The sequence below is a fragment of the Tachysurus fulvidraco genome, chromosome 23 (genome assembly GCF_022655615.1).
Source record: "Tachysurus fulvidraco isolate hzauxx_2018 chromosome 23, HZAU_PFXX_2.0, whole genome shotgun sequence".
Taxonomy (NCBI): Eukaryota; Metazoa; Chordata; class Actinopteri; order Siluriformes; family Bagridae; genus Tachysurus; species Tachysurus fulvidraco.
The window spans coordinates 2503724-2529024 of record NC_062540.1 but is presented as its reverse complement, the minus strand read 5'-3'; the positions used below and the strand labels follow the sequence as shown (position 1 = coordinate 2529024).

General features: G+C 41.0%; 1 protein-coding gene across 1 annotated transcript; it reads right to left on the bottom strand.

The window, feature by feature from the left end:
* Nucleotides 1-7173: 7173 nt before the first annotated feature.
* On the bottom strand, nucleotides 7174-24466 carry LOC113651506 (protein sel-1 homolog 3). The gene is made up of 22 exons (XM_047807354.1): nucleotides 24200-24466; nucleotides 21665-22217; nucleotides 21190-21316; nucleotides 20523-20644; nucleotides 19246-19361; nucleotides 18515-18573; nucleotides 17479-17602; nucleotides 15890-16022; nucleotides 15600-15740; nucleotides 15219-15427; nucleotides 14858-15037; nucleotides 14611-14733; nucleotides 14433-14505; nucleotides 13861-14108; nucleotides 13603-13730; nucleotides 13151-13234; nucleotides 11766-11847; nucleotides 11270-11345; nucleotides 10882-10976; nucleotides 10116-10243; nucleotides 9575-9747; nucleotides 7174-9451 (listed from the first exon to the last, which is right to left on the bottom strand). The coding sequence occupies exons 1-22, from the start codon at nucleotides 24263-24265 to the stop codon at nucleotides 9210-9212; spliced, it is 3282 nt and encodes a 1093-aa protein (XP_047663310.1). The 5' UTR covers nucleotides 24266-24466; the 3' UTR covers nucleotides 7174-9209.
* Between the last annotated feature and the right edge of the window lie 835 nt (nucleotides 24467-25301).

Sequence of the window (25301 nt, the reverse complement as noted above, 5' to 3'; positions counted from 1 at the left end):
GTTTCTGCGTAGAAATGTATTACAATGGATTAAATTCTGAACTGCTGCTAGGCAACTGGAAAAAAGTATGATTTAATAATAAATACAAATAATAAATCAATAATAAAAACATTTGTTTCTAAAATGTGAAAACTGGAATATAAAAACAATAATCGATCCCTCTAGGATTTGCTGATTTCTTTTGGGATAATCGCAGCTATAAATGGCTGATTTTGCTGGGGATTTTTTTTTTCTTTAAGCAATATTTGCAATACAATTTGTATTTAAATACAATGCAAAACAAGTGTGTGTTGTTTTTTTTGTTGTTTTTTTTTTTGCAGAAAACTATTTGAATTGATGCACAAGAATCAAAGGGGAATTCAACTGAAAGCATGTTGTGATGTCACACAACATATATCTCAGGTCAGATCTCATGTCGTGATGATGTCACACAACATATATCTCGGGTCAGATCTCATGTCGTGATGATGTCACACAACACATCTCGGGTCAGATCTCATGTCGTGATGATGTCACACAACATATATCTCGGGTCAGATCTCATGTGATGATGATGTCACACAACATATATATTGGGTCAGATCTCATGTCGTGATGATGTCACACAACACATCTCGGGTCAGATCTCATGTCGTGATGATGTCACACAACATATATCTTGGGTCAGATCTCATGTCATGATGATGTCACACAACACATCTAGGGTCAGATCTCATATCGTGATGATGTCACACAACACATCTCGGGTCAGATCTCATGTCGTGATGATGTCACACAACACATCTCGGGTCTGGGTTATTGACCAGAGTAGCAGGGTTTAAGCCACAGCACTGCCAAGCTACCACCTTTGGGCCCCTGAGCAAGGCCCTTAACCCTTTCTGTTCCAAGTTTACTGTATCATAGCATATGCTGAAATGTGAAGAAAAGAATTCGACTGTGCTGTAATGTACACCATGTTTATGCAAAAATAAAAAGCTATTCTTCAAAAAGACGTCCAAACGCTCACAAGTTATCTACAGTAAGTTTATCATCCTGCTGCATCAGATTAGGGTTTTATCATCTATCTTATCAAGCAATGAAAGTATAGTATTGACTTGGAAAACTTGTGTTAGCCAGTTTTTATGACCATATCTTATGGTGAAATGTTTCCAGAGAACTTTGCTCTGAAGAGGAATGCGAGGCGAGGGAACGTCTGCGAGCAGCGTGATGGAACCGGAATTAGGAACAAGGACAGCAGAGGAAGATAATAATCTTGATAACTCAGGTGTAAAAGTTTTAAACACAGGATATTCTGGAAAAAAAAACAACAAAGCAAGTTCAAGACCTTCGAGGACTTGAGACTTGAGCTGTTGAGTTATCACACTGTGTCAACAGCTCCGGGGTGAAGATATCTCGCTCGGAGACACCTTTGATTCTAGATAGAGTTATTCAGCAAATATTTTAAATACGTAGCACTTGAAAACCTTTACAAAGTTTTAGTAAAGTACACAAGCTTTTTCTAACACAGAGACATCTTGATTTCCGAATAAACGAGATTAGCTTCTAGACTCGATGGCAGGGAAATTTTAGGTGCGATCTCCATTACTTTGTTTTTTGACACATTTTAAGTTTGAGGTGATTATGTTCTACTGATGGGGAGCACGGTGGTTAGGGGTTAATGCGTACGTTCGCCTCACACCACCAGGGTTGGGGGTTCGATTCCCACCTCCGCCTTGTGTGTGTGGAGTTTGCATGTTCTCCCCGTGCCTCGGGGGTTTCCTCCGGGTACTCCGGTTTCCTCCCCCGGTCCAAAGACATGCATGGTAGGTTGATTGGCATCTCTGGAAAATTGTCCGTAGTGTGTGAGTGTGTGAGTGAATGAGAGTGTGTGTGCGCCCTGTGATGGGTTGGCACTCCGTCCAGGGTGTATCCTGCCTCGATGCCCGATGACGCCTGAGATAGGCACAGGCTCCCCGTGACCCGAGAAGTTAAATAAAAGCGGTAGAGAATGAATGAATGTTCTACTGATACGTACAGAAAATAAAGATGAAAACCGTCTGAAACGTAGATAAGTTTTCTTTACAACACCTTCTACATTATGTATGTTTCAGATAAATAACTTCAAACATTAACTAGAGTTCATGAAACCCAGCACTTAAACATTTAGTATCAACTCATCGTATCTGCCTTAAAACTTAATCATCACAATACACTTTTTTTTTGTCTCTATTTTTTTTTACATTAATATTTGAATCTGTTTTAAGTCTAACAAGTCTTCCGTCATAGATGATCAAAAATCTACCCTTTATTTATTCATTTATTCACTTATCCGTCAACACGGAATGCTTGGGGAAGTTGCATCATCCAAAGTTCCTGAAGATCATGAGAAGAAGAAAAGTTTCCTTATTTTTATTTTTATTTTTACTGATAATGTGATATAGACTAATGTGTGCACTAAAGTTTAGAGTGAAAGACAACTAAGAAAGCAGTTATTAATAAGTTATAATAATAACCATGCTAATTGTTACTCATTTAAGAATAAAAAAACAAAACTATAAATCAGACCGAGATTTGTTGCTGGGAATTAATACATTTTTATATCGATTCTTAGATTTAGTCTTGGAAATGATTAAAGCTACAAAACGTTTATAAGTATCCCTTAAACTAAATCAGATGTGTTTATTTGTTTTAACTTTGGGTTAAATGGCAGGAAAAGATGAGACAACGAGTTAAACAATCGTTTGGATGTAGTTTATGTAAGTGACTACTAGAATGAACTTCAAAGCAATATCGCAGGTCAGAGTCCGTTTTTTATCTATGAATTAATTAACTGTCATAAATCGTTAGCTTCTTTTACATCAGAGAGACAGAAAGAGAGGGAGAGGGGGAGAGATGGGGAGAGAGGGGGGGAGCGAGAGAGACAGAGAGAGGGGGGGGAGGGAAAGAGAGAGAGCAAGAGAGAGACAGAGAGAGAGGGAGAGAGAGAGAGAGAGAGAGTGAGAGAGAGAGAGAGAGAGAGAGAGAGAGAAGAGAAATATAGAGATAGACTCTCCCTTCTCCTCCTATTGTCTATCTTGTCCATCTTTCTTCTCTCGCGCGCTTCTCTACTCTCTCTCTCTCTCGCTCTTTCGCTCTTTTCCCTCCTTCTCTCTCTCTCGCTTTCTCTCTTTCCCGCTCTCTCTACTCTCGCTTCTCTCTTTCCCCTCCTTTCTCGCTCTCTTCTCTCTCTCTCTCTCTCTCCTTGCTCGCGTTCCCTCTCTCTTCTCTCTCTCTCTCTCTCTCTTGTCTATCTTCCCTCTTTCTCTCGCTCGCTCCTCTATCTGCTCTTCCTCTGCTTCCCGCTTCTCGCGCTCTCTCTTTGCTCTCTATCTCTCTCTTTCTCTCATATCTCTCTCTCCCTCTCCCTCATATCCAATCTAAGCCATACCACAGAGGGGGAGAGGGGGGGTGACCTCAGTGAGGAATATAGTTGGAACATTGGGACACACCATAGATACCATTTTCCAGACCTAAAGCCAAGTCTATAATTATCCTTTGTTCGGTCGTATCACAGTTATGTCTTGTTTATTACAAACTATTGGCTGCTGGTCAGACTGACCTGTGCTTGTGTCATAGCATTACTTACGCTCTTAACATCATTAACATTATTTCTCTGCAACATGACGATGAGGTTAATTGCATATTTCTAAAATAAAATAAAAAACATTAATACGCAGACGCATCTACTTAAATACATCGAAGAAGTCTTTCTGCTTGATGGAAACTCCAGCATGTTGATTATTTACAACTTAATTGCCACACCGCACTCTACAGCATGGGCATGGAGGGCGATTTGTAAATCTGCACCACAGCAATCCATCAGCTACTGACCAAGAACGACCTTCTGGTGTCGTCCCCTGGCAGACGGATTTCTCCAAAGATGGCTGGCTTATTCTGGTGTGTTATGTTGGTGATCCGGCTAAAAGCGACCATCTGTTTTTGTTACCGTTTGAAATCATGAGCTTAGTAATAACGAGTTAGCGGACAAGCTATCCTATCAGGGAAGGTACTGTCCTGTACCGTAGAGCAGTGGTCCCCAACCCCCGGGCCGCGGACGGGTACCGGTCCATGGACCAAATGGTATCGGGCCGCCCAAGGAACATTAACATTATTTTTTAACATTACATTATTAATATTATTATTAACATTATTAAGCCGCACTGATACCGCGCATGCGCAAAATATCATGATATCGGGCCGGGTTTAGGTGACGTCTGGAGCCGAGCGGCTGCAAGCGGCAGTGGTGTTGTAGCTTTGGTGGAGAGAGAAGGTGTGTATCGCTCTTCTCTCTGTTCACCGGTACTTTGTCATGTTTAACAGTGCTTGGTGTACGTGTATATTGTGTTTGCTCAAATTTAACCCACAAATTAGCACAAATGAGCACGAAACAGACGTCGTTAGGAAGTTAGAAACTCTGCCGGTGTTCTGGATTAAAGTCATGGCGGAATACCCTGAGATTGTCACCACAGCACTTACATCCCTATCGCCATTTCCCGACATGCTATCTGTGTGAAGTGGGGATTTCTGCAGTGACGGCAACCGAAACAAAACAACGGAATAAACTGGACATAGGCGACACACTTCGGGTGTCATTGTCTCCTATTACCTCAGATGGAACCGTCTCGTTGTAAAGAAACAAGCTCAGGGTTCTCATTGATTTAGCGTTGTAGTGAGTTAAAAAGGCATGTTTAAATACAATTAAATTAAAATTATTAATTTTCATTTAATTGTATAGCCACCGCCACCCCCCATCCCCAGCGGGCCGCGGTAAAATTATCAAACATTGACCGGTCCGCGGCGAAAAAAAGTTGGGGACCACTGATGTAGAGGCTTGGGACCAATGTATTTTAGCAGAAAGATATGTAAATCTAATCTAACTACGCATTTACAAACCACTTCTAAGCTGATTAATGACAAGGTGAATATTTTAGACTAATATCTGTAAATTAAGCTCATATTTTTTAATGACCTTCAGGTTTAGGGAACATCATTGGGGCCAGTACCAAGAAGTTAAACCTCTAAGGTTACTTCAGACACCATTCACCAAAAACATTACTCAAAACTCATCCAGTCTTGTGTTAATCAATCAAAGATCTGTGTCATTTCACTTGGCCGGATCTGTCAACTCTCCCTGCCAGATCTGCGTCATGTTTCCTTGCCAGATCTGCGTCATGGCCTTCAAAAGCAATGCGGTCTTGTGTGAGTGGAAAGAACTGCAAATTCTGCAATATCAGCATGAACATCAAGACATTTGAGGCAGTTAAACACCGGCGGCACACCGTCCAGCAAAAGTTCTCATTCGGACCAAAAGCATGAAGGAAAAGTTTTTATTGTTGTGTAGACCTAAGACTTAAATGACTGTTATTGTCCTTGAACGAACGCCTTACGGACAAAAATAGTACTTACTACATGTTTTTCAATGCCACCTCAAAAGTAAATTACAGACATTCACAAACACTCTGGTTACAGTCGCGACTCTGGGGAAGGAAGACTGGATGTTCATTCTTTCTGTCAAAAACCCAACAAACCACGGCAGCGAACTGCCAGACTGCCGGTGATGTCAGAGTCCTGCCACGAGCGCCCAGGTTCTCGCTCCTGTGACTTTCCACAACACAGATCGAGCACAATAGCGTCTGTATGCAACCAAAACAACAACAGATGCACAATGGCTTATTAGGGCAAAGCCACAGTGAAGCTACTGAAACAAACATAAAGACTGAAATTTATTACAGAAAATGCAAGGTCAGAGCAAGACAGGCTGGTGTTTAGCAGACAAATCTGAGGAAAACACTGACATACGTCTGAATGTTCCACCTCAGTTAACAGCACGATGTACACAGGACCATGTGGATTACAGATGCGTCCATCAACATATCAGTATTACTCGGCATTATGTTTCCATCAAACACTTCAACCGCTCATACAGTACAACTCAACTCTTCTGTTCTCATTGGTCAGAAAGTGTTGACTACTTGTGTATGGGCAGCTCTATCACAGGTTCAGCTTCAGAGTGAGAATAATAACTAACATGACTGACTAACGGTATTCTCATAAAACTTAGAGATAAAGATATATCAATGTTCAAATCTGGTCTAGTTTCCCAAACATCAGCGTCATCAACAAGCACTAAAATGACACCAACTCATGCAACTCATTGTTGAATTTGTTCATCAAACGTTTTTCAAGTGCCCTGCGATGGGAAGGCACTCCGTCCAGGGTGTATCCTGCCTCGATGCCCGATGACGCCTGAGGCTTCCCGTGACCCGAGAAGTTCGGATAAGTGGTAGAAAATGAATGAATGAATGAATGATCACAATATCATATTCAGTCTAACCCTGGAATAGAGGTAAATTCTGTAACAAGCCTTTCGAATCTCAGGCCTTACAGAATCGCTGCTGTTTATTGCTTTTATTATTTAAGAGTCGGGAAACCATAATTACATCTCTGATAACATTGGCAACAACCAAGTTGTTTCTATGGCAGTGGTGAAGCAAGGAGGCTTAAGAAGAACTAACAATGTTTACTCTCTGGACTTTAGCACCTAATGGGATTTTATTTACAGTATCAGAAGCACTCGATTTGCAGCACGTCATATCCTTACTCTATTCTTATTCTACACTCTATATTTCTTTCTGCTTCTTCTTGGAATCTTCATCCTTAGTTCATTCTTCATGTTTAATTGTAGCTTGTGTGTAAAATATTTTGCAGTAGAATGCAAATCTGTCAGTCTGTATCTTCACAGATGTCTAATTATTTGCAGAATGTCGTAAACCATCAAAACAGAAGAATAACTCTTAAATTGGAATTATTTTGTCTCCCTCTAGCGGTTTTGATAGAAATTACATTTATTAATTTTTTTGTTTGTTTGTTTTAAAAATTAGATTTTGGAGAAAATGAGAAAAGATTTTCATCCAAAATGAAAAGAAAAAAAACTTCCTTGCCCATCTAAGGATTTCTTTAACCTTTAAAACTGCTTACTTCCTGTGCCGTTTGCTTAGTAATCTCTTGAGATAATAATAAGACCTTTGGCGCTTGAGCACACTTATTATCTCATGCAGTAGACCTCAAACATCAGAAACCACCTTAAACCAGAAAAAAACATCAAGCGATGACAGAATGCACAAAATACCACTTAGAAAACAGATTTCCACTGGATTCATGTTTCTGTAGCACATTTTAATGTAAACTTTGCTTTGGCTCCAAACAAATAGTTAGGCTGTTGTACAGTATTTGGCTCTGTAGAGGTTGAAAAGGTTTAAGTAAGGACCTCTAGCTTAGAAAGAGAAGTTTCAAATCTCTTCTTGGTGTTTTTTTTTTGTTTACTTTAGCAAAAAATCCCAGACTTTTACCACAGAAACGTTTTCATTCTTGACGCACTCACAGACCTTCTTGTATTGTTTTTTTTTTCCTTCAATGATTTCATGGACATTGGATCTAAAAAATCTGCATAACGTGAAAAACCGAGATAAATCACGTTAGGTTTCTTTTTCCTGCCTTTACCGTGTTACAGCAACCGACAGAATTCAAGCAAAAAAAAAGAAAAAAAAAACAGGAAGAAAAAAAAGTAAAGAAGAAAACTGAGAAGTTTTACTTCAATTTTTGGAATCCACTTTAAATATACGTTTTTTTAAGTGAAAGTAAGCCCTACGAAACGCATTTAGACCTTTCACGTCCCACCTCCTTTCCCCTTCGGTGACATTTTTTTTAGTCTGTAGACACATCCTGAGTCTAAAATCATGATTCATGAATCTGGAATAAAATTCTTGAATCCAGCGTCTGAAATATTTTCTCAAAAAAAAAAAAAAAAAAGTAAAAAGAGCTTTCGGTGGGTTTGAGCCCAAGTGCGTAGTTTTGTTGTCTGTGGAGCTTAAAACAGCTGCACCACAGTTTCAAAACCACAGCACGACCTCATCCTAGAATAACATTACCTGAATGCACACCAAGCAAAATACAAGCAGTAGCACTGAGTTGTCAGGTAGGTTATCATTAATATCAAAACAAAAGACTTTTCACCTTGCCAAATCTGTGTCATCTTGCCTTGCCTGATCCGTGTCATTTCACTTTGCCTGATCTGTGTCATGTCACTTTGCCTGATCTGTGTCATGTCACTTTGCCTGATCTGTCATGTCACTTTGCCTGATCTGTGTCATTTCACTTTGCCTGATCTGTCATGTCACTTTGCCTGATCTGTGTCATGTCACTTTGCCTGATCTGTCATGTCACTTTGCCTGATCTGTGTCATGTCACTTTGCCTGATCTGTGTCATGTCACTTTGCCTGATCTGTGTCATTTCACCTTGCCTGATCTGTGTCATTTCACCTTGCCTGATCTGTGTCATTTCACCTTGCCTGATCTGTGTCATTTCACCTTGCCTGATCTGTGTCATTTCACCTTGCCTGATCTGTGTCATTTCACCTTGCCTGATCTGTGTCATTTCACCTTGCCTGATCTGTCATGTCACTTTGCCTGATCTGTGTCATGTCACTTTGCCTGATCTGTGTCATGTCACTTTGCCTGATCTGTGTCATTTCACCTTGCCTGATCTGTGTCATTTCACCTTGCCTGATCTGTCATGTCACTTTGCCTGATCTGTGTCATGTCACTTTGCCTGATCTGTCATGTCACTTTGCCTGATCTGTGTCATGTCACTTTGCCTGATCTGTGTCATGTCACTTTGCCTGATCTGTGTCATGTCACCTTGCCTGATCTGTGTCATTTCACCTTGCCTGATCTGTGTCATTTCACCTTGCCTGATCTGTGTCATTTCGCCTCATCTCTGCTCCTAGAAATTTACCCTCAACAATTTTCCCTTCAACTCCTTTGTATGAAATCTCTTCTCCAAGCACGTTATAGTAACAGAAGTCCAATGGTAAGAAGCTATATGTAAAGTTTTCAATGGCATTTGCAATCTGGGACAAAAATTGCTAATGAAATTCAAGCCCACTTTAGCGATCAGTTGTCTGGTAAGTTCGCATTAAGAAGAAAAAAAACCTCCGTATTGCTGATAATAAAGTTTTTTGCTCTTTCTAATAAAAATTCTATTTCGGATGAACTGAAAAACATAAATATGAATGTCATCGACTTCCTCTGTGTTTCTGTCAGAAGATGGCGCTGTTTTGCAGCTTTGGGCACACAGATTTCAGTCAGTTTAAAAACGTCCTCCTTCATATCAGCGTTGTTTTAATGTACAGTTAAAGCACATGAGACACGAACACGGTGCACAAGGCACACATGCACAGGCCGCTGGCCGTGAAGACAAAGTCAGCTGTTTCCTGCAGGGATCGGACGTGTCGGGTCACGAAGGTTTGCCTGATCCGCGCAGACTGAGTGATTCCTGAGGGTCCTTCCTGTGCCTCAAAGTGAGAGTCTGACTCACCAAGGCGAGGCGATAAATGGTCAGGAATACTGTGTGGAGGAGCTGCAGAGTAGTGGGCTGAGGGAATAAATAAATAAATAAATAAATAAATAAATAAATAAATAAATATGTACAGATCGAAACAAAAGGAAAAAGTCCATCTACATGTAGGAAATGTAAGCTAGGAGATGAAGATCATACCGATCGCACTTTGTGCCGCGATGGCGAGCGCTAACATGACGAGAGCGGCGACGGTCAGCGTGAGGTGGACTTTGCTGTGGGTGAAGCTGCTCCACGCTCTGGACACACGCAGCCCAATCAGAGCCAGTGAGCACGGGCTCATTTCCTCATTGTTCCCCTCCAGCTCTCTGCATCTGAACAGAGACGCAAAACAGCACAAAGACGCTCACGCTTAGACGTCCGCACGGATAGATTAGATGAATTGAGATCAATTCATTTTATTACACAACAAGCAGTTGTGTTTTTTATCCTTTTACAGTTACATATAGAACATTTCTGGAACAGCCAGTTCCTGTTATCTCTTTGGTAATAACAAGATATAATGAGTCTAAGTGTAACAACGTCGAGCTCAAAGGTGACTCGTCACGTCGTTCTCACCGAGACCTTGTGATATAACGCAGTTTCACAGTCAAGCTACTGAGAGACTATAGTGTCCCGAGTCCAGCAGGAAACAGAGAAATCCATGTTGATATGCTGAGATAATGGGATATAAACTCAGCACCTGGTCAACAGTTTCTCCACGACACCGTGCTTGTTCATCTGATCCTCGGTCGAGATCTTCATTTGCTCCAGGATATTTGCGGGGATGTCGAGTCCTTCCTCGGTCAAGACCGCCAGATTGTACATGCCCTACAAGTTTAAAGATGACATCATCACAATAAAAGATCCATATTTAGAAGATTTGTGATTTGACTATGTCTTTATTCTGCTACAAAAATGTGGACAATAAAGTCAGTGACTATAGTCATGTTTTTAGGAGGTGGGAGAAAACTGGGACATGTGGACAAAACCCATGTGGACAAAACTCATGTGGACAAGAGGAGAACATGTCACACTCCACACAGAGGATTTATATGGTAGTTTCCTCCAAAGCATTTTTTTAAATTTCCTCTGAATTAAGTAAATTTCAGAGAGAGAGAGAGAGAGAGAGAGAGAGAGAGAGAGAGAGAGAGAGAGAGAGAGAGAGAGAGTGAGTGATAAAGAGAGGGAGTGTGTGTGTGTGTTACCTGTGTGTGTGTGGGTGGGTGGGTGTGTGTTGTGTGTGTGTGTGTGTGTTACCTGTGTGTGTGTGTGTTACCTGTGTGTTGTCTGTATGTGCGTCTGTGTGTGTGTGTTACCTGTGTGTGTGTTACCTGTGTGTGTTCTGTCTGTGTGTGTGTGTGTGTGTTACCTGTGTGTGTGCTGTCTGTGTGTGTGTGTGTGTGTGTGTGTATGTGTGTGTGTGTGTGTGTGTGTGTGTGTGTGTGTTACCTGTGTGTGTGAGTTACCTGTGCACTGCCTCTCAGTGCTGCTCTGCTGTACAGTATTACAGCGTTTGTTATGTCACCTAAGGCACTGTAATGGTCTCCCATCTTCAACAGCCCTGAGAGAGAGAGAGAGAGAGAGAGAGAGAGAGAGAGAGAGAGAGAGAGAGAGTGAGAGAGAGAGATAGAGAGAGTGAGAGAGAGAGAGAGAGAGAGAGAGAGAGAGAGAGGAGAGAAAGTGAGAGAGAGAGAGAGAGAGAGAGAGAGAGAGAGAGAGAGGAGAGAGAGAAAGAAGTGTAAGTTCTAAACAATAAATAAATGATAAATGAGCTGCTGTTCATGAAATCTCCTGACCAATCAGATTCGATTACATCCTGAGCAGCCAAAGACTTCAGTAATAAGACACACCCACCTGATTCGTGCGGCCCGTGGTTATGGGTGGAGTAGTTATGATACCTCCACTGGCAGGCGGAGCCGTGCGTCAACACCTGTAATAGACGAGAATAAATTAATAAACTTAGTTACAGAAAAAAGAATCGATGAAACAAACCCGAGATTACGAAACAAAATGCCAGGATGAGTTAAAAGCAACGCTGTTCCGTTACAGCTGCTGGGAGAAAACACTAAGCTTTGTAAAGCTGCACTTCTTTTCTTTAGGATTACTGGAACATTGAAACCTAACACAACGTTATTTGTGTTATTCCCGCTATTCCCAGCACAGAAGTGTTACTGAGATTGTTTTTTTTTTTACACCAAGATGAGCAACAGTTAAAGCTCCAGGGAGAGTAAATGTGCTCTGAGTCTGAGTCAGGTCGGTTTAATCCAGCGCTGCTGGAGCGATCAGTGAACACGTCGTCCCATCAGGACACGCTGCTTATCAAATGTACTTGTGTGGACGGCAGAGTTACCTCACAGAGGTGTGCGGCATTCAGCTGAGCCACAATAAAGCCTGTTTCAGCCAGCATGGCGTATTTCAGCAGGGCTTCGTCCCTTTACACAAAAGCAGTGTTATTATGTAGAGCATTATGTATACTGTATGAATACATTATGTATACAGTATGAATACATTATATATACTGTTTGAATACATTATGTATACTGTATGAATACATTATGTATACTGTATGAATACATTATGTATACAGTATAAATACATTATGTATACTGTATGAATACATTATGTATACTGTATGAATACATTATGTATACAGTATAAATACATTATGTATACAGTATGAATACATTATGTATACTGTATGAATACATTATGTATACAGTATAAATACATTATGTATACAGTATGAATACATTATGTATACTGTATGAATACATTATGTATACTGTATGAATACATTATGTATACAGTATGAATACATTATGTATACAGTATGAATACATTATATATACTGTTTGAATACATTATGTATACTGTATGAATACATTATGTATACTGTATGAATACATTATGTATACAGTATGAATACATTATGTATACTGTATGAATACATTATGTATACAGTATAAATACATTATGTATACAGTATGAATACATTATGTATACTGTATGAATACATTATGTATACAGTATAAATACATTATGTATACAGTATGAATACATTATGTATACTGTATGAATACATTATGTATACTGTATGAATACATTATGTATACAGTATGAATACATTATGTATACTGTATGAATACATTATGTATACAGTATGAATACATTATGTATACTGTATGAATACATTATGTATACTGTATGAATACATTATGCATATACATAAACACACAAACACACAGTGGACTGAAAAAAACACAACAAAAGGTAAACAGTAAAGAAAAGCAAAAAAAGGAAAAAGGCAATAAAATACAACACGGTAAGAAAAACACATAAACACAAAGACACAAACACACACACACGCACACATAAAGACACACATACACCCAAACAAAGACACACAAACACACACACGCACACACACGCACACACAAAGACAAACACAAAGACACACATACACCCACACATACACAAACACACATACACACACAAACACACAAAGACACATACACACAAAGACACAGACAAGGACGCACACGGATACTAACACACACACACACACACACACACACACACACACACACACACACACACAGGGACTGATAGAACTATAATTAAGAATTATGACTAAAAGCAGAAGTGAGGAAGAGCAGAATAGAAAGAAAGAAAGAAAGAAAGAAAGAAAGAAAGAAAGAAAGAAAGGATAAAGGGATAAAGAACTGTGGGTGTTACCATGATCCGTGCTGAAACGCTTTCAGAGCGTCCCGTATCGTGAAGCCCAGGTGACCGTTCTTCTCGCTGACCGGCTTCAGCAGACTGTGGGGTAAAACATGTAACGGGGTAAAAATCAGACCTGCTGCACAACCCAAATAAGAACAAAAAGTTTTGTGCTTTGTCATCGGTGCATTGGGTTTGTTCCGCTCTTGGCTTCTTGAATCTGATTGGTCAGAGGATATTCAACTTTCAGGCTGAATTTCAGTCTAATCGTTTCCATAGCAACAGATAATCTACGGTGTTTCTCGATAACATAAGGTTTTGTTTTTGAACACTTCCACTTCTCCTGACAGAAAGACTGTAACGTTAACGGTTGTTTTACAGACATTTCGCCGTGTTACATGAAACACTTTCCGATTCCTGCACGTTTCACGTTTTTCAGAGAAGCTGCACCGAGTCTGTAAACGTACTTCACGGCTTTCTCGGGATCTCGGCGTACGCCTGGTAACTGTCCACGAGAGAGAGATGATGCAGCCTCTACTGCACCTTCCACATGACCTTGTTCACCTGCCTTCAAGAAACACTGGAACGCAGCTGTCTGGAACACACACACACACACACACACACACACACACACACAATACACACATGTCCTCGAAGACTGACACCTGATAAAGTATTATCTGATAAAGTACCTGATGAAGTTATCTGTATTTGCCACCGCCTACCTCGTTCCTGCCCAGCGAGTCCAGTACAGTGCCGTTCAGGTGATACACCCCCAGGTTAAAGAGACCGTCTCGACTGCCGTTACGAGCCGCCAGGTCAAAGTAATACGCAGCCTTTCTGCTGTTATATTCCATAGTGCTGTAGTACCAACCGAGGGAGTTCAGGGCATCCACGTTGCCCTGAGAAACACACACACACACACACACACACACACACACACCTAGAGTATAACATTCACACATCTTATATTACTGAGTAAATTAGATAACATTCATTCATTTTCTACCGCTTTATCCGAACTACCTTGGGTCACGGGGAGCCTGTGCCTATCTTAGGCGTCATCGGGCATCGAGACAGGATACACCCTGGACGGAGTGCCAACCCATCACAGGGCACACACACACTCTCATTCACTCACACACTACGGACAATTTTCCAGAGATGCCAATCAACCTACCATGCATGTCTTTGGACCGGGGGAGGAAACCGGAGTACCCGGAGGAAACCCCCGAGGCACGGGGAGAACATGCAAACTCCACACACACAAGGTGGAGGTCCGAATCGAACCCCCAACCCTGGAGGTGTGAGGCGTGAATGTCCTTCGTCATGCCATTACTGCCAAAGAATAGAATCCGTGCCATTGTTTTCTATCACACACACACACACACACAGACACACACACACACACCGGCGGCAACTCAGCAACTTGAACCATATAAGTTGTGGATCGAATTTTTCAATGCACCACGTACCTGAGACTCGATGTCTCCTCTCTCAGCCTGGTGTTTGATGAACTGTATGATGTCGTTGGACTCGCCTACTTGCATCTGAACGTCCTCTGGCTTGTCTAAGTGTACGTGCTCAGGGAGGAATTGCTGTGTACAAACAGGTCTCTCGATCAACTGTGCTTGTGATTGGACTCATTAGACTGAAGAGCTAAGTAAAGGTTTATTAATCTATATGAAATAAATATAGAAAGTATAGCGATGGAGCTCTTACCTCCATGTCCTGGACATTATCAAGGTCGATGCTGGTCTGCTTTGCCACGTTGGCGTAGTAGCCGTAAGCCATGTCCTGGTCCTTAGGGAAGCCGTCCAGACCCTGCATGTGCTTGTAGCCCAAATGTAGCAGAGCCAGACGCTCATCTACGACTCCGCCCATCAGGCTGTACACGTGGCCCTGCAGTCAAGGAGCCCGTTTGATTCCCAATAGTGTCATGGCCGCATACCGAAAGAGACATTTTGTCATACAAGGAGATAACAGATGCATAAATATTCATTATAATAATCTATCCCCATCTCAGAGTATTCTAATGTGTTATCAACTAAACACACACGACATCCTATCCTATTCCGCTAACCTTCTCCTGGTCTGCTGGCACGCCGAGGCCCGAGAGGTGTAAAGTGGCGAGCATGAGATTGGCCTGGTGATGACCCCAACACGAGCACAGCTGCAGCAGCTCAATTAGAGACATATCGATGTCTCCATGACTGGCATCGGCCAAACTCTTTACCGTGTCTTGGTAGAGGCGCTGAGCTAAGAGTGACGCTTTCTTGCTGCTCCAAGAGCCTGGAGGAGGGACAAAGCATCAAAGTCGAGCATCCTGCAGTAGCCATTACACCTTACAGTAATATAAACCGTCCATCAGGATTTTTTTTAACAAGAAAATTATGGACATGTGGTTCAACAGGAAAGAAAAAACAATAACGACACTTATTAAACGATTACAGACGGAACAGACCTGATATCAGTTCTTCTTGATGCCTTCTCAGTATCTTGAAAACAAAACTGTATTTCAGCTGATGCTCCCAGGACCACGTCTGCATGCACCTCGTCTGGACAAACGTCCTCCTTAACTGCTCGTAACGGGGCACGCACACGTCTGAAAGAGCACAGACGTCATCGATGTCCACCCAGTGACCCACTATGACTAACATCTTGAACTTAAACCGAAGCTCTCGATTTGTTAGGAAGCCTAATAAAGTTGTACCTAATAAAGCTGACATCTACAAAAAAAAATGCAGCGTTTACCGTCGACGAGACTGGCGCTGTTGTCTTGTAGAGCTGTTACGTAGTCTTTAGTGATCTGTTTAACGTCCTCACACCATCTGTGGGCTTGGTCCAGTTTTGTCAGCATTCTCTCTGGAGTCAGAGGGTTCACCACCTTCACAAGAGAAACAGTAAGAAAAAATGACTGGACATCAGACAGTGGGACTAGTTACACCTTAAGAAGGCAAAAAAAAAAAAAAACAGACATGGACACGTGTAACGTAACTCGGGTAAGTAGGGTTGCAAAATTCTGGGAATTTTCAAGGCTGGAAACTTTCCATGGGAATTAACGGGAATATATGGAAATAAACTGGGAATTTTTTAAAAGAAAATGCAGAGTTGCCTATAACAAGGAACTTAAATGTAGTTAAAAAATAATAATATAATTTTGTTTAAAACAACAAGATTTAATGCAATTTAAGTTGAATTTGTACCCTGCGTTCACTTGCACACAGCACACTGCTTACTGGAGGGCCATTGAGGCCAAACCCCCTGCACGTACTTGTGTTCTTCTATAACATGCACAGTAACACTTTATTTTAGGGTCATTTAACTAGTTGCTTATTAGCATGAATATTCATAGAATATTGGCTATTTATTAGTACTTATTAAGCACATATTAATGCCTTATTCTGCATTACCTTATTATACATTTTTAATAGTACCCAATACTTAAACTTAATAACTACCTTAGTAATTAGAATAGATTACAGCAATCATAGAGAAATATGTTTATTACAATTATTAAGTTTATTACAAGCATAATAATGTTTATTATGCTTTTGTGTCTTTGAATCAGTTAAAGTTCTACTTACAATCAAATCGGTCAAGACGTCATTTTTAAAATGTGTATTACCTTGCATGCCTGTGTGCTTATGACCAAGCTAAATGTTTATTTAGGTTTGTATATGATATAGTTTATATATATATTTCCCTATATTCCCATAAATTCCTGTAAATTCCCATAAATTCCTATAAATACCCATAAATTCCTGTAAATTTTCCAATTTGGAATATTTCCAAAATTCCCCAGATTAAGTTCCCGTGGAAATTTACCGGAAATTTTCGGAAACTTTCCGCCCCTTTGCAACCCTACTGGTAAGTCAACATAACTTGACCCAACAATGGCTAAGCTAGCTGGGATTGGTAAACATTACAACAAATTAATGTTGTTAGCTTTAGCTTTTCTGTTAACGTTATCTCCAACAGCAGAAGATATCTAACGTCGATTAAAACCAACTTACTGCTAGCTAAAATCAGGCCATTATATAAAGCAGCCACGATTGATCACAAGCTAGCTAAAAAGCTACAATCGCTACGAATTTAAAGGTCAGTGATGGCAGGTTATCATAGGTTAATAGCAAGCTAGCTAAGATCTGGTTAACTAAGTTATCTCCAGGCTAACCATTTTCTTATGAATCTAACCAGCCTACCAAATTATAGCATTAGGCTAACTACTACAATTTGCAACTAAGAGCTGAGGTCACTAATCTGAATGAAATCTGATTTGGCTTGCAAAATTAAGCTAACAGAAAGTAAAAGTAAGAGCTGAAAGAGTGGTTGGTGCTCACCGTTTCCGAGCCTAAGCGGTAATATTTAACCGGTCCGACATAACCTTGGAAGCCTGGCATGTAGATGCAGCCGCCGATCACAAAGTATCCCGAGGTGTCATTGTATAGTACAGAGTCCTGAAAACTGTAACACGATACACAGATTGTCACTTTATATGACGGCTTTAAACAACATCCCTGTGAAAAATTAGTTGTATGATTGAACACATTATTGTTCCAATGCAGTTAATCAGACAAGAGCTACGACAAGGATAATATCGCTGCTAATAAGTACAAGAAGTTAATCTCGGCAAAATAGTTTCCGTAAAAGTGTGCTCAAATATTTTATATGTGGGCTTTAAACCTTACTGATAGTCTAAGGAATATATAGTAAAATAACAGAAACGGTTTGTACTTCCAACAATACGGAAATAAATTAGCATTTCCATCACTTCCAGTTTTGTTCATGTTGCTTCAGCAGAAAGCTAGCGACATTCACACCATCAAGCAACAAGTCACTTAGCCTGTTATGTTCACCATTTCTACCGTTATTTTAGTCCTGATTTGTACTAGCATCTTCCAAGCTTAGCAAAACAAGCTAACTTTTAATCGCTACATGAGAAGCAGCGCACAGAAAACTGAACGCCGATCGTCACCTAGTCGCTCGCTAGAATTGAGAGACTGGCGTAGAGACGCGAACATCGTAATCATACACCAAACATGTCTTGGCTGGTCAATCATTTCAGGTAAGGCAAAAAAAAATTATTAGCACATAGCACAAGTAATAGCCATATGTGTAGATTTAGAATCAAAAACACACAACGAATAAAAACAGAAAATCATGTAGCCTAGCGCATTCGCCAGTTAACCTCATGGGAAACCAGCCAACTTTTCTTCATGTTACAAAACATTCTGAGCGTGTCACCTTTAATTATGTTATACAACACCAAGGCCATCTGTTAATTGGCTAAACGTGCAAATCGAAGCCTGTAACACTCTATAGTCACTCTAACACCGCTAATATAGAGTAGTGTATTGTCTTCGTTTATGCTCGTACCTGTACACGGCTTCCTGGGGATAATCTGTAGACGAGGCCTGCGTGATTATTATCTTCACCTGGAGAGAAAGCGAGAGTTTAGGTGTTGTATTTCTTCATAGCTTTTATTTACGCTGATTCGCACACATGTGAGGGAGAATAGGACTTTTGGATGACGTATATTTCAGTAATCACTCTTTGTACTGCTAACCGTTGAGATAAGGATAAAACATTATTCTTTCATTTTCTACCACTTATCAGAACTACCTCGGGTCACGGGGAGCCTGTGCCTATCTCAGGCGTCATCGGGCATCGAGGCAGGATACACCCTGGACGGAGTGCCAACCCATCACAGGGCACACACACACTCTCATTCACTCATTCACTCACACACTACGGACAATTTTCCAGAGATGCCAATCAACCTACCATGCATGTCTTTGGCCCGGGGGAGGAAACCGGAGTACCCGGAGGAAACCCCCGAGGCACGGGGAGAACATGCAAACTCCACACACACAAGGTGGAGGCGGGAATCGAACCCCCAACCCTGTAGGTGTGAGGCGAACGTGCTAACCACTAAGCCACCGTGCTCCCCCGGATAAAACGTTAAATATTGAAAAACAGAATCCATGAACCAATCATGGTGCATATATGCAAATGATATGCAAATAATCAACTCAAAAAAAAAAAAAAGAAATTTTCGCCCTTTAGCGCATCAAGTGAGTAGATCCCTGTGGAAAAAGTTTGCGCACCTCTGAGGCCTGGATGAAGAGGTCCAGCCGGATCCAGGTCCGGAGAGGGAGGTCGGTGTCGACTGTGAACGCCTTTTCCACACCCGAGACCAAACACGCCTGCACTACGATCTTACCTTCACATGATACACACAAGCACACACAGACATGGTTCAGTACGTCTAGCACACATTTCTCAAGAGAAAGCCAACAGTCTGCTTTCAGAGGATAAGGCCATTTGACTGACAAATCTCTAAAAGTATATCAAGGTACATTCATTTACATTTGTTTCGCAGTCTTGAAACCAGCAACACAAATATTCTGAATCCTTTGAAACTTCTGAAGTCTGAAGCATGTGAACAGCTTTACACGTAAAGCACTCAGTAACCTAATATAGCTAGATGTTAGATGAATTACCTTCATTAGGTTAGCCTTGTAAAGGTAATATGAGAGCAGACTGGATGTGGTGTGAGACTCTTTAGTGCAGATTTATCAGGATCACGCTACTTATGTCGCTTCGTAGAAGCCAACGTTCTGTTTTCCTATTTAAGCTTAGACAAAAATGTATCAACGGTAACTCCTCCTAGAGCTTTCGAGCCACATGCACCAAAATTCGAACATGTTGTAGACCCTGGTCTGAAGTTTGTTGCTATTACTTTTCTAAGCGATCCGAGTACCGGTACTTCCGGTACTGGGTCTCAAATTGGCCTTTCTTCCCATAGACTCCCATTATAAATTTTGGAGGTTTATAACTCGGCAAGCTTTCGAACGATCTACACCAAACTCGACCAGCTCCTTTAGGGTGATACTCGTTTAAATAAAGGTTTAAATTGGTGTACCGACTGGTCTTTCGGTTGTCCCGGAAAGCCCCGCCCCCAAAATATGCAAAATCCAAAAACTTTTTCCAACATGGACATGTTACATATCAAAACACTCAGAACAATGAGGGGAACTTCCTCAGGGGTATTCTGATGACGTCACATGCTCGTCTCCACTTGCCTCCAAATGTTTTGTCACCCTAGCTTTCTGTCCAAAAAACACCGGCCTTTGCGAATACATGCTATGTCAAAGTTTGTTGTGACAAACTATACAAATCTAGTTTATATTACGATCGGTTCAGATTTTGAGGAATAGAACCATCTGAGTTCATATGTCACAGGTCAGCGTTGTTTAGGGAACAGGTAGGACTATAACAACGCCTCTGTCTATTTTACATCTTCTGGCTTCAGTGAAGCACATCAGGTCAGTCCAGATAGGTCACCTGCTGTATCAGGGAGGTAACAGAGAAGAGAAGTCACCTGTATCAGTCAGCAAAAGGAGAGGAGATCCGTATTTCCTGTGCTCGTACAAGTGCTTGATGATGCCACAGTACTTTACCGTGCACCAGTTTAGCAAATACAGCCATATCGACACGGTCACTCTGCAAAACAGCAAGCGATTAAAGCCTTAATAATCATTATTAACATATTTGAACATGGTAAACTTTATTTTCATGTAGCTCAGTTGGGTTTTGTTTGTATGCTGGATTTAACCAGACAGACTGCTGTTAAAAGTGAAGCAGATGAATATGTTACTTCATCATTCAGCATGGCTCTGACTTCAGTACTGACATCTCTTTGTCCTTTAATGGCATGGTTCCCTAGTGAGATCTCCACCTTATTGACCCTCCAGTTTCAGTACGACATTTTTACATTTTCTGCTACACCAATGATGCACGTAAGTAATGTAAAGAAACATGGGTGTGTATTTAGTCATGTACTGTAATCTCTATCACCAGGGTTGGGTGTTCGATTCCCACCTCCGAGGCTCTCCTTGACCCGAGAAGTTCGGATAAGCGGTAGAAAATGAATGAATGAATGAATGAATCTCTATCACCCTGGTTAACCCCTAAATCTTTTAAAAACAAGTCAAGACCCCTTTAGTCCAAGCCGCTTTACTTGATCTAGGAGCACTTGGTAGACTTGCCTGGGTTTCTCTAGAGCACGAATGCTTGCAGTCTCCAGCTCTCTGTTGGCGAAGGATGGAAACGTCCGGATGACGCCGTATTTCTCTCCAGTGCTTGCAAAAGGGAATGTCAGGAGTCTCACTATATCTGTAACATCATCATCATTTTAGTTAATTTAGTTAGATTATTGCTGTAATCAAGTATGGATTCTAAAAAGGCACAGTGAGTTCGAAAAAGGCATAGAGTCTGAGTTTTAAATCGTCCGAGGTTCGAATCATCCGATGATGGATCCAAAACATTACTAGAAACCCCTCCCAATCCAAATAAGGACGTCATTAAGACACACCCCCCAGTATGTAATTTGTATTGCTTGTTTTTTTTTCCCACAAATGATAAAACTGACTTGTCATGTAATCATTCATTTTTAGTATTACTCAAACTTGCTGTTTAACATCCATCAATTAAATATGATTGATTAACAACGAAGAAACTCACCTGACTCAAAAATACACCTCCCTATTCTGCCTTTTGTCCGATTCCACATAAGCTCCGCCCCCCATGCAAGACATCTGTTCTGTGATTTGGCAGGACGTTCCGAAGGCGGAACCGTCTTCAGAGATTTAAACGCTCTCACTGTGGATCTCTCGTACTGACTGACACCATTGTGGCTGCTATTGCGTTCTTCTCCATCCAGATACACCAGCCAGGCTCTCAGCATCCCATCATGCACCTCTGCTGTCTGCCTGATAAAAAAGTCTCTCTTATACACCAGAGCAGATGGGAATTTGAGCTGAATCGTCCTTGTTATAGGCGTTTTTAGGGGTCGGACATGAGTCCATGATCTCCTGAAGGTCACACGTCCGACGGTTTTTGGTGTGGAAAGCACGACCTCGATCCCTACTCTGCAGGCCATGGAGCAGATATACGAAATCCGCACGATGGAGTTTTCTGTGATGGTGTCAGGAGCCGAGTCGAAGCGAAGAAAGTCACCGTAAGGGCTCATCTGCAAAGGTGACATGATGGTGCGTGTGGTGGAGAGGCACTGAATCTTTAATGAAACACATACATAATAGAATTAACAATGCGAGCACTTAAACTGAAATAAACCTGAAAAGAAACAAATGCACAAGTAGAAATTATTTTTCTTCTGCTTCATCCCAAAGACTTTCCTTTGGTGGAAAACGTAATTTTTCAGCTTTATCTCGTCTGTGACGGAGCACTTGCACTAAATTCTCCTTCCATGAATGTGGACAATCATTCACCTTCAGTAAATCTCTTCGTATGTGGTGACTATAGAACTGCTAATGCATTAGAACAATATAAATCTTTACCCAGACCCACAGTCTTGGTTGCTGTTGATTAACATGAATCAACACCTTCTTAGTCAACAGTGCAGGGATTTAACTTAAATTTAAAATATCTGAATGGCTTTTTAATAGATTTGGTTCTTCTTGCCATCCCAAATCTGATCTCTGACCTCTTGTTTTTTTTCGTACTCCTACGCAACCTTGTGCTCTAACAAATTACTTCTACTAACAGCACAGATCCGGTCAGGTAAGGACGCCAGCAGTGCCCTGGCACAATTCCAGCTAATCCAGTTGGGGGTGTGTTCACTATTTTGTTTCATCTGATCCAGATTATAAAACACGTTCTCTATGAGACTGACATTTACATTTACAGCATTTGGCAGATGCCCTTATCCAGAGCGACCTACATAAGTGCTTAAATCTCTACCATTGAATACATTACATACTTCAGATACCATGAGTTTAAAACATTTGTTCCAAGTTACAATGAAGGTTGTGTGTTTTCTTGGGGGTTTTTTTATGCAAAAGATAGGGAAAGAAGTGCTAGTTGAAGTGTTTCCTGAATAAGTAGGTCTTCAACCGCCGCTTGAAAATAGCCAGTGACTCAGCTGTCCGGACCTCTAGGGGAAGTTCATTCCACCACCTTGGTGCCAGAACAGAGAAGAGTCTTGTAGTATACTTGCCTCTTACCCTGAGAGATGGTGGAACCAGTCGAGCAGTGCTGGTAGATCGGAGGGTGCGGGGTGCAGTGCGAGGAGTGATGAGGGCTTTTAGGTAAGAGGGAGCTGGTCCATTTTTGGCTTTGTAGGCCAGCATCAGTGTTTTGAATCTGATGCGTGCAGCTACCGGAAGCCAGTGGAGGGATCGCAGCAGCGGGGTGGTAACGAGGCATTTAACGAGGCATGTAGGAGTGTCGGGGATGTGTTTTGTTCGGACACGAGGCACAAAAATGGCTCCGAGTGTAGCCAGTAAACTAACCGACAACACAGTTTTATACTTGTTCAGATGCAAAGCACTTAATATTCTATAATAAATCAGTGTGACGCTTCACGTGCATTTTAGAAGCTTAGAAAACGTCTTATTCACGTCTTCACAGAACGGCGTTACTTTAGATCACAGTGAAAAGACTTAGTTATCGATATCAATAATCACTACGTAATATTCAAACCTACAGTTTTAAACAGTTCCCAAAATGCATATCGGATGCAAAATGACACCGACGTCCTCGCTTTATCTCTACCTATAACCTGGCCGATGCAGCAGCGCTTTAAGGTTTGATTCACTTTTATGTTAAACTTTACATAACTATGGTGTTTTGTTTTGAGCGAATATCAAACCATCAAAATGATTCTGTTTTTCTCTTTTTTTTCTGCTGTTATCGTACCAAACAACAGATGAGCTCCAGAATCACAAACCCTTTCTGAAATAGTTCAGAAGAAACACATTCAGTATGTTATTGTTTTTCAGGGAGGAGTTTTTCAGTAACGATGTTAAAAACTATAATGACATCGAAACTGGTTTGTTTTGTTGTTTTAGTGCGAATTTCATACGTTTGTGTTAAAAAAACAGGAACTTCTGTGAGTTTAGACTTTTGTCCTGTGCACCAGGAAATGCTTAATAATCCATCCTCATCATATAATGAAAGAATAACTTGTCTGTGCAGGATAAACCTTACACAGGCTGTTTAATGCAAGCGAAAGTGTTTAGTTTTGTGTTTTCTTACCAATGAAAACACCGCAGCACAAAGTGTGAGTCTGGTGAAAATGCGCGAGCTTGTAGTGCGCTTCATCTCGGCACCTTGTCGTAAAGCATCGGTTCGAATCCAGCGCAAGCGACTCAGATGAAGTGGAAATAAATCGAACTGAAAGAAAGAAACCGGGAATTATTGTAACGTCGTTGTAACTTCATTCTCGTCTTCACGATATTTGCTTACTTGTGGCTTGTCACTCTTCCGTATGACACACGCAGGTGGGGCATGCAGCACCTGCTTTTGATGTGTCGACTCACTCGATTCTTTCGAACTGAAGTGAATCGAAACGTTTGAATAATGTCTAAGCCACACTTTCAGTCTGTGCTTTTATACATTAAAATCTATGTTTCTATTTATTTATTTATGTATTTATTTATTTACTCCACTGCAGCTTAAAATATTTAATTCGTAGCTTATGAGACACTGTGGCTAGTGATTATTAGATATAAATGAATCAAAATGGTCAGCATAGTGAATAGTGAAAACACTGCTAATCCTATTAGCCATCGTGGTTATTCGACGTAGCCGAAACAAACTAGGGAGAAACCAGTGGATTTCTTTTCATTCTAATTAAAATCTATTCAACCCATGTATCAATAGATGTAGACCCGTAAAAAGAAATGTAGTTCTACAATAAAGATAATGGAAGTCGGTATAGTTAGCAAAAAGTTTTTTGTCAGTGTAGCGTCATGCTATTGCCACTGAGATTGGTAGATTATGATAACATCGTGTTGTAATGCTACTTCATAGCTAACAAAACGTATGGACAGGTCAACGTTTTATCTCTTCTCGTAACGGTATGGAATCATGTAAACCAACCGATTCCTGGTGGGTGACTGATTTGAACTATTTTTGCATCAGTCATCTGTATAGTCTGGTATTCATCAGCAATCGTTTGAAGATTTTTGGCAGGAAGGAAATAGTGTTGGGTCTATGGTGAACTCAGAGTTTGTGCTGACCCATTAGTTCCTCAGAAGCTCTCGGTTGCACGACTATAAACTTCTGAGTCTGTTTCCTCTCGAGGTTTCATGAATTTTACAGAATGGCCAGGTTTCATTTTTTCACAAACGATTTG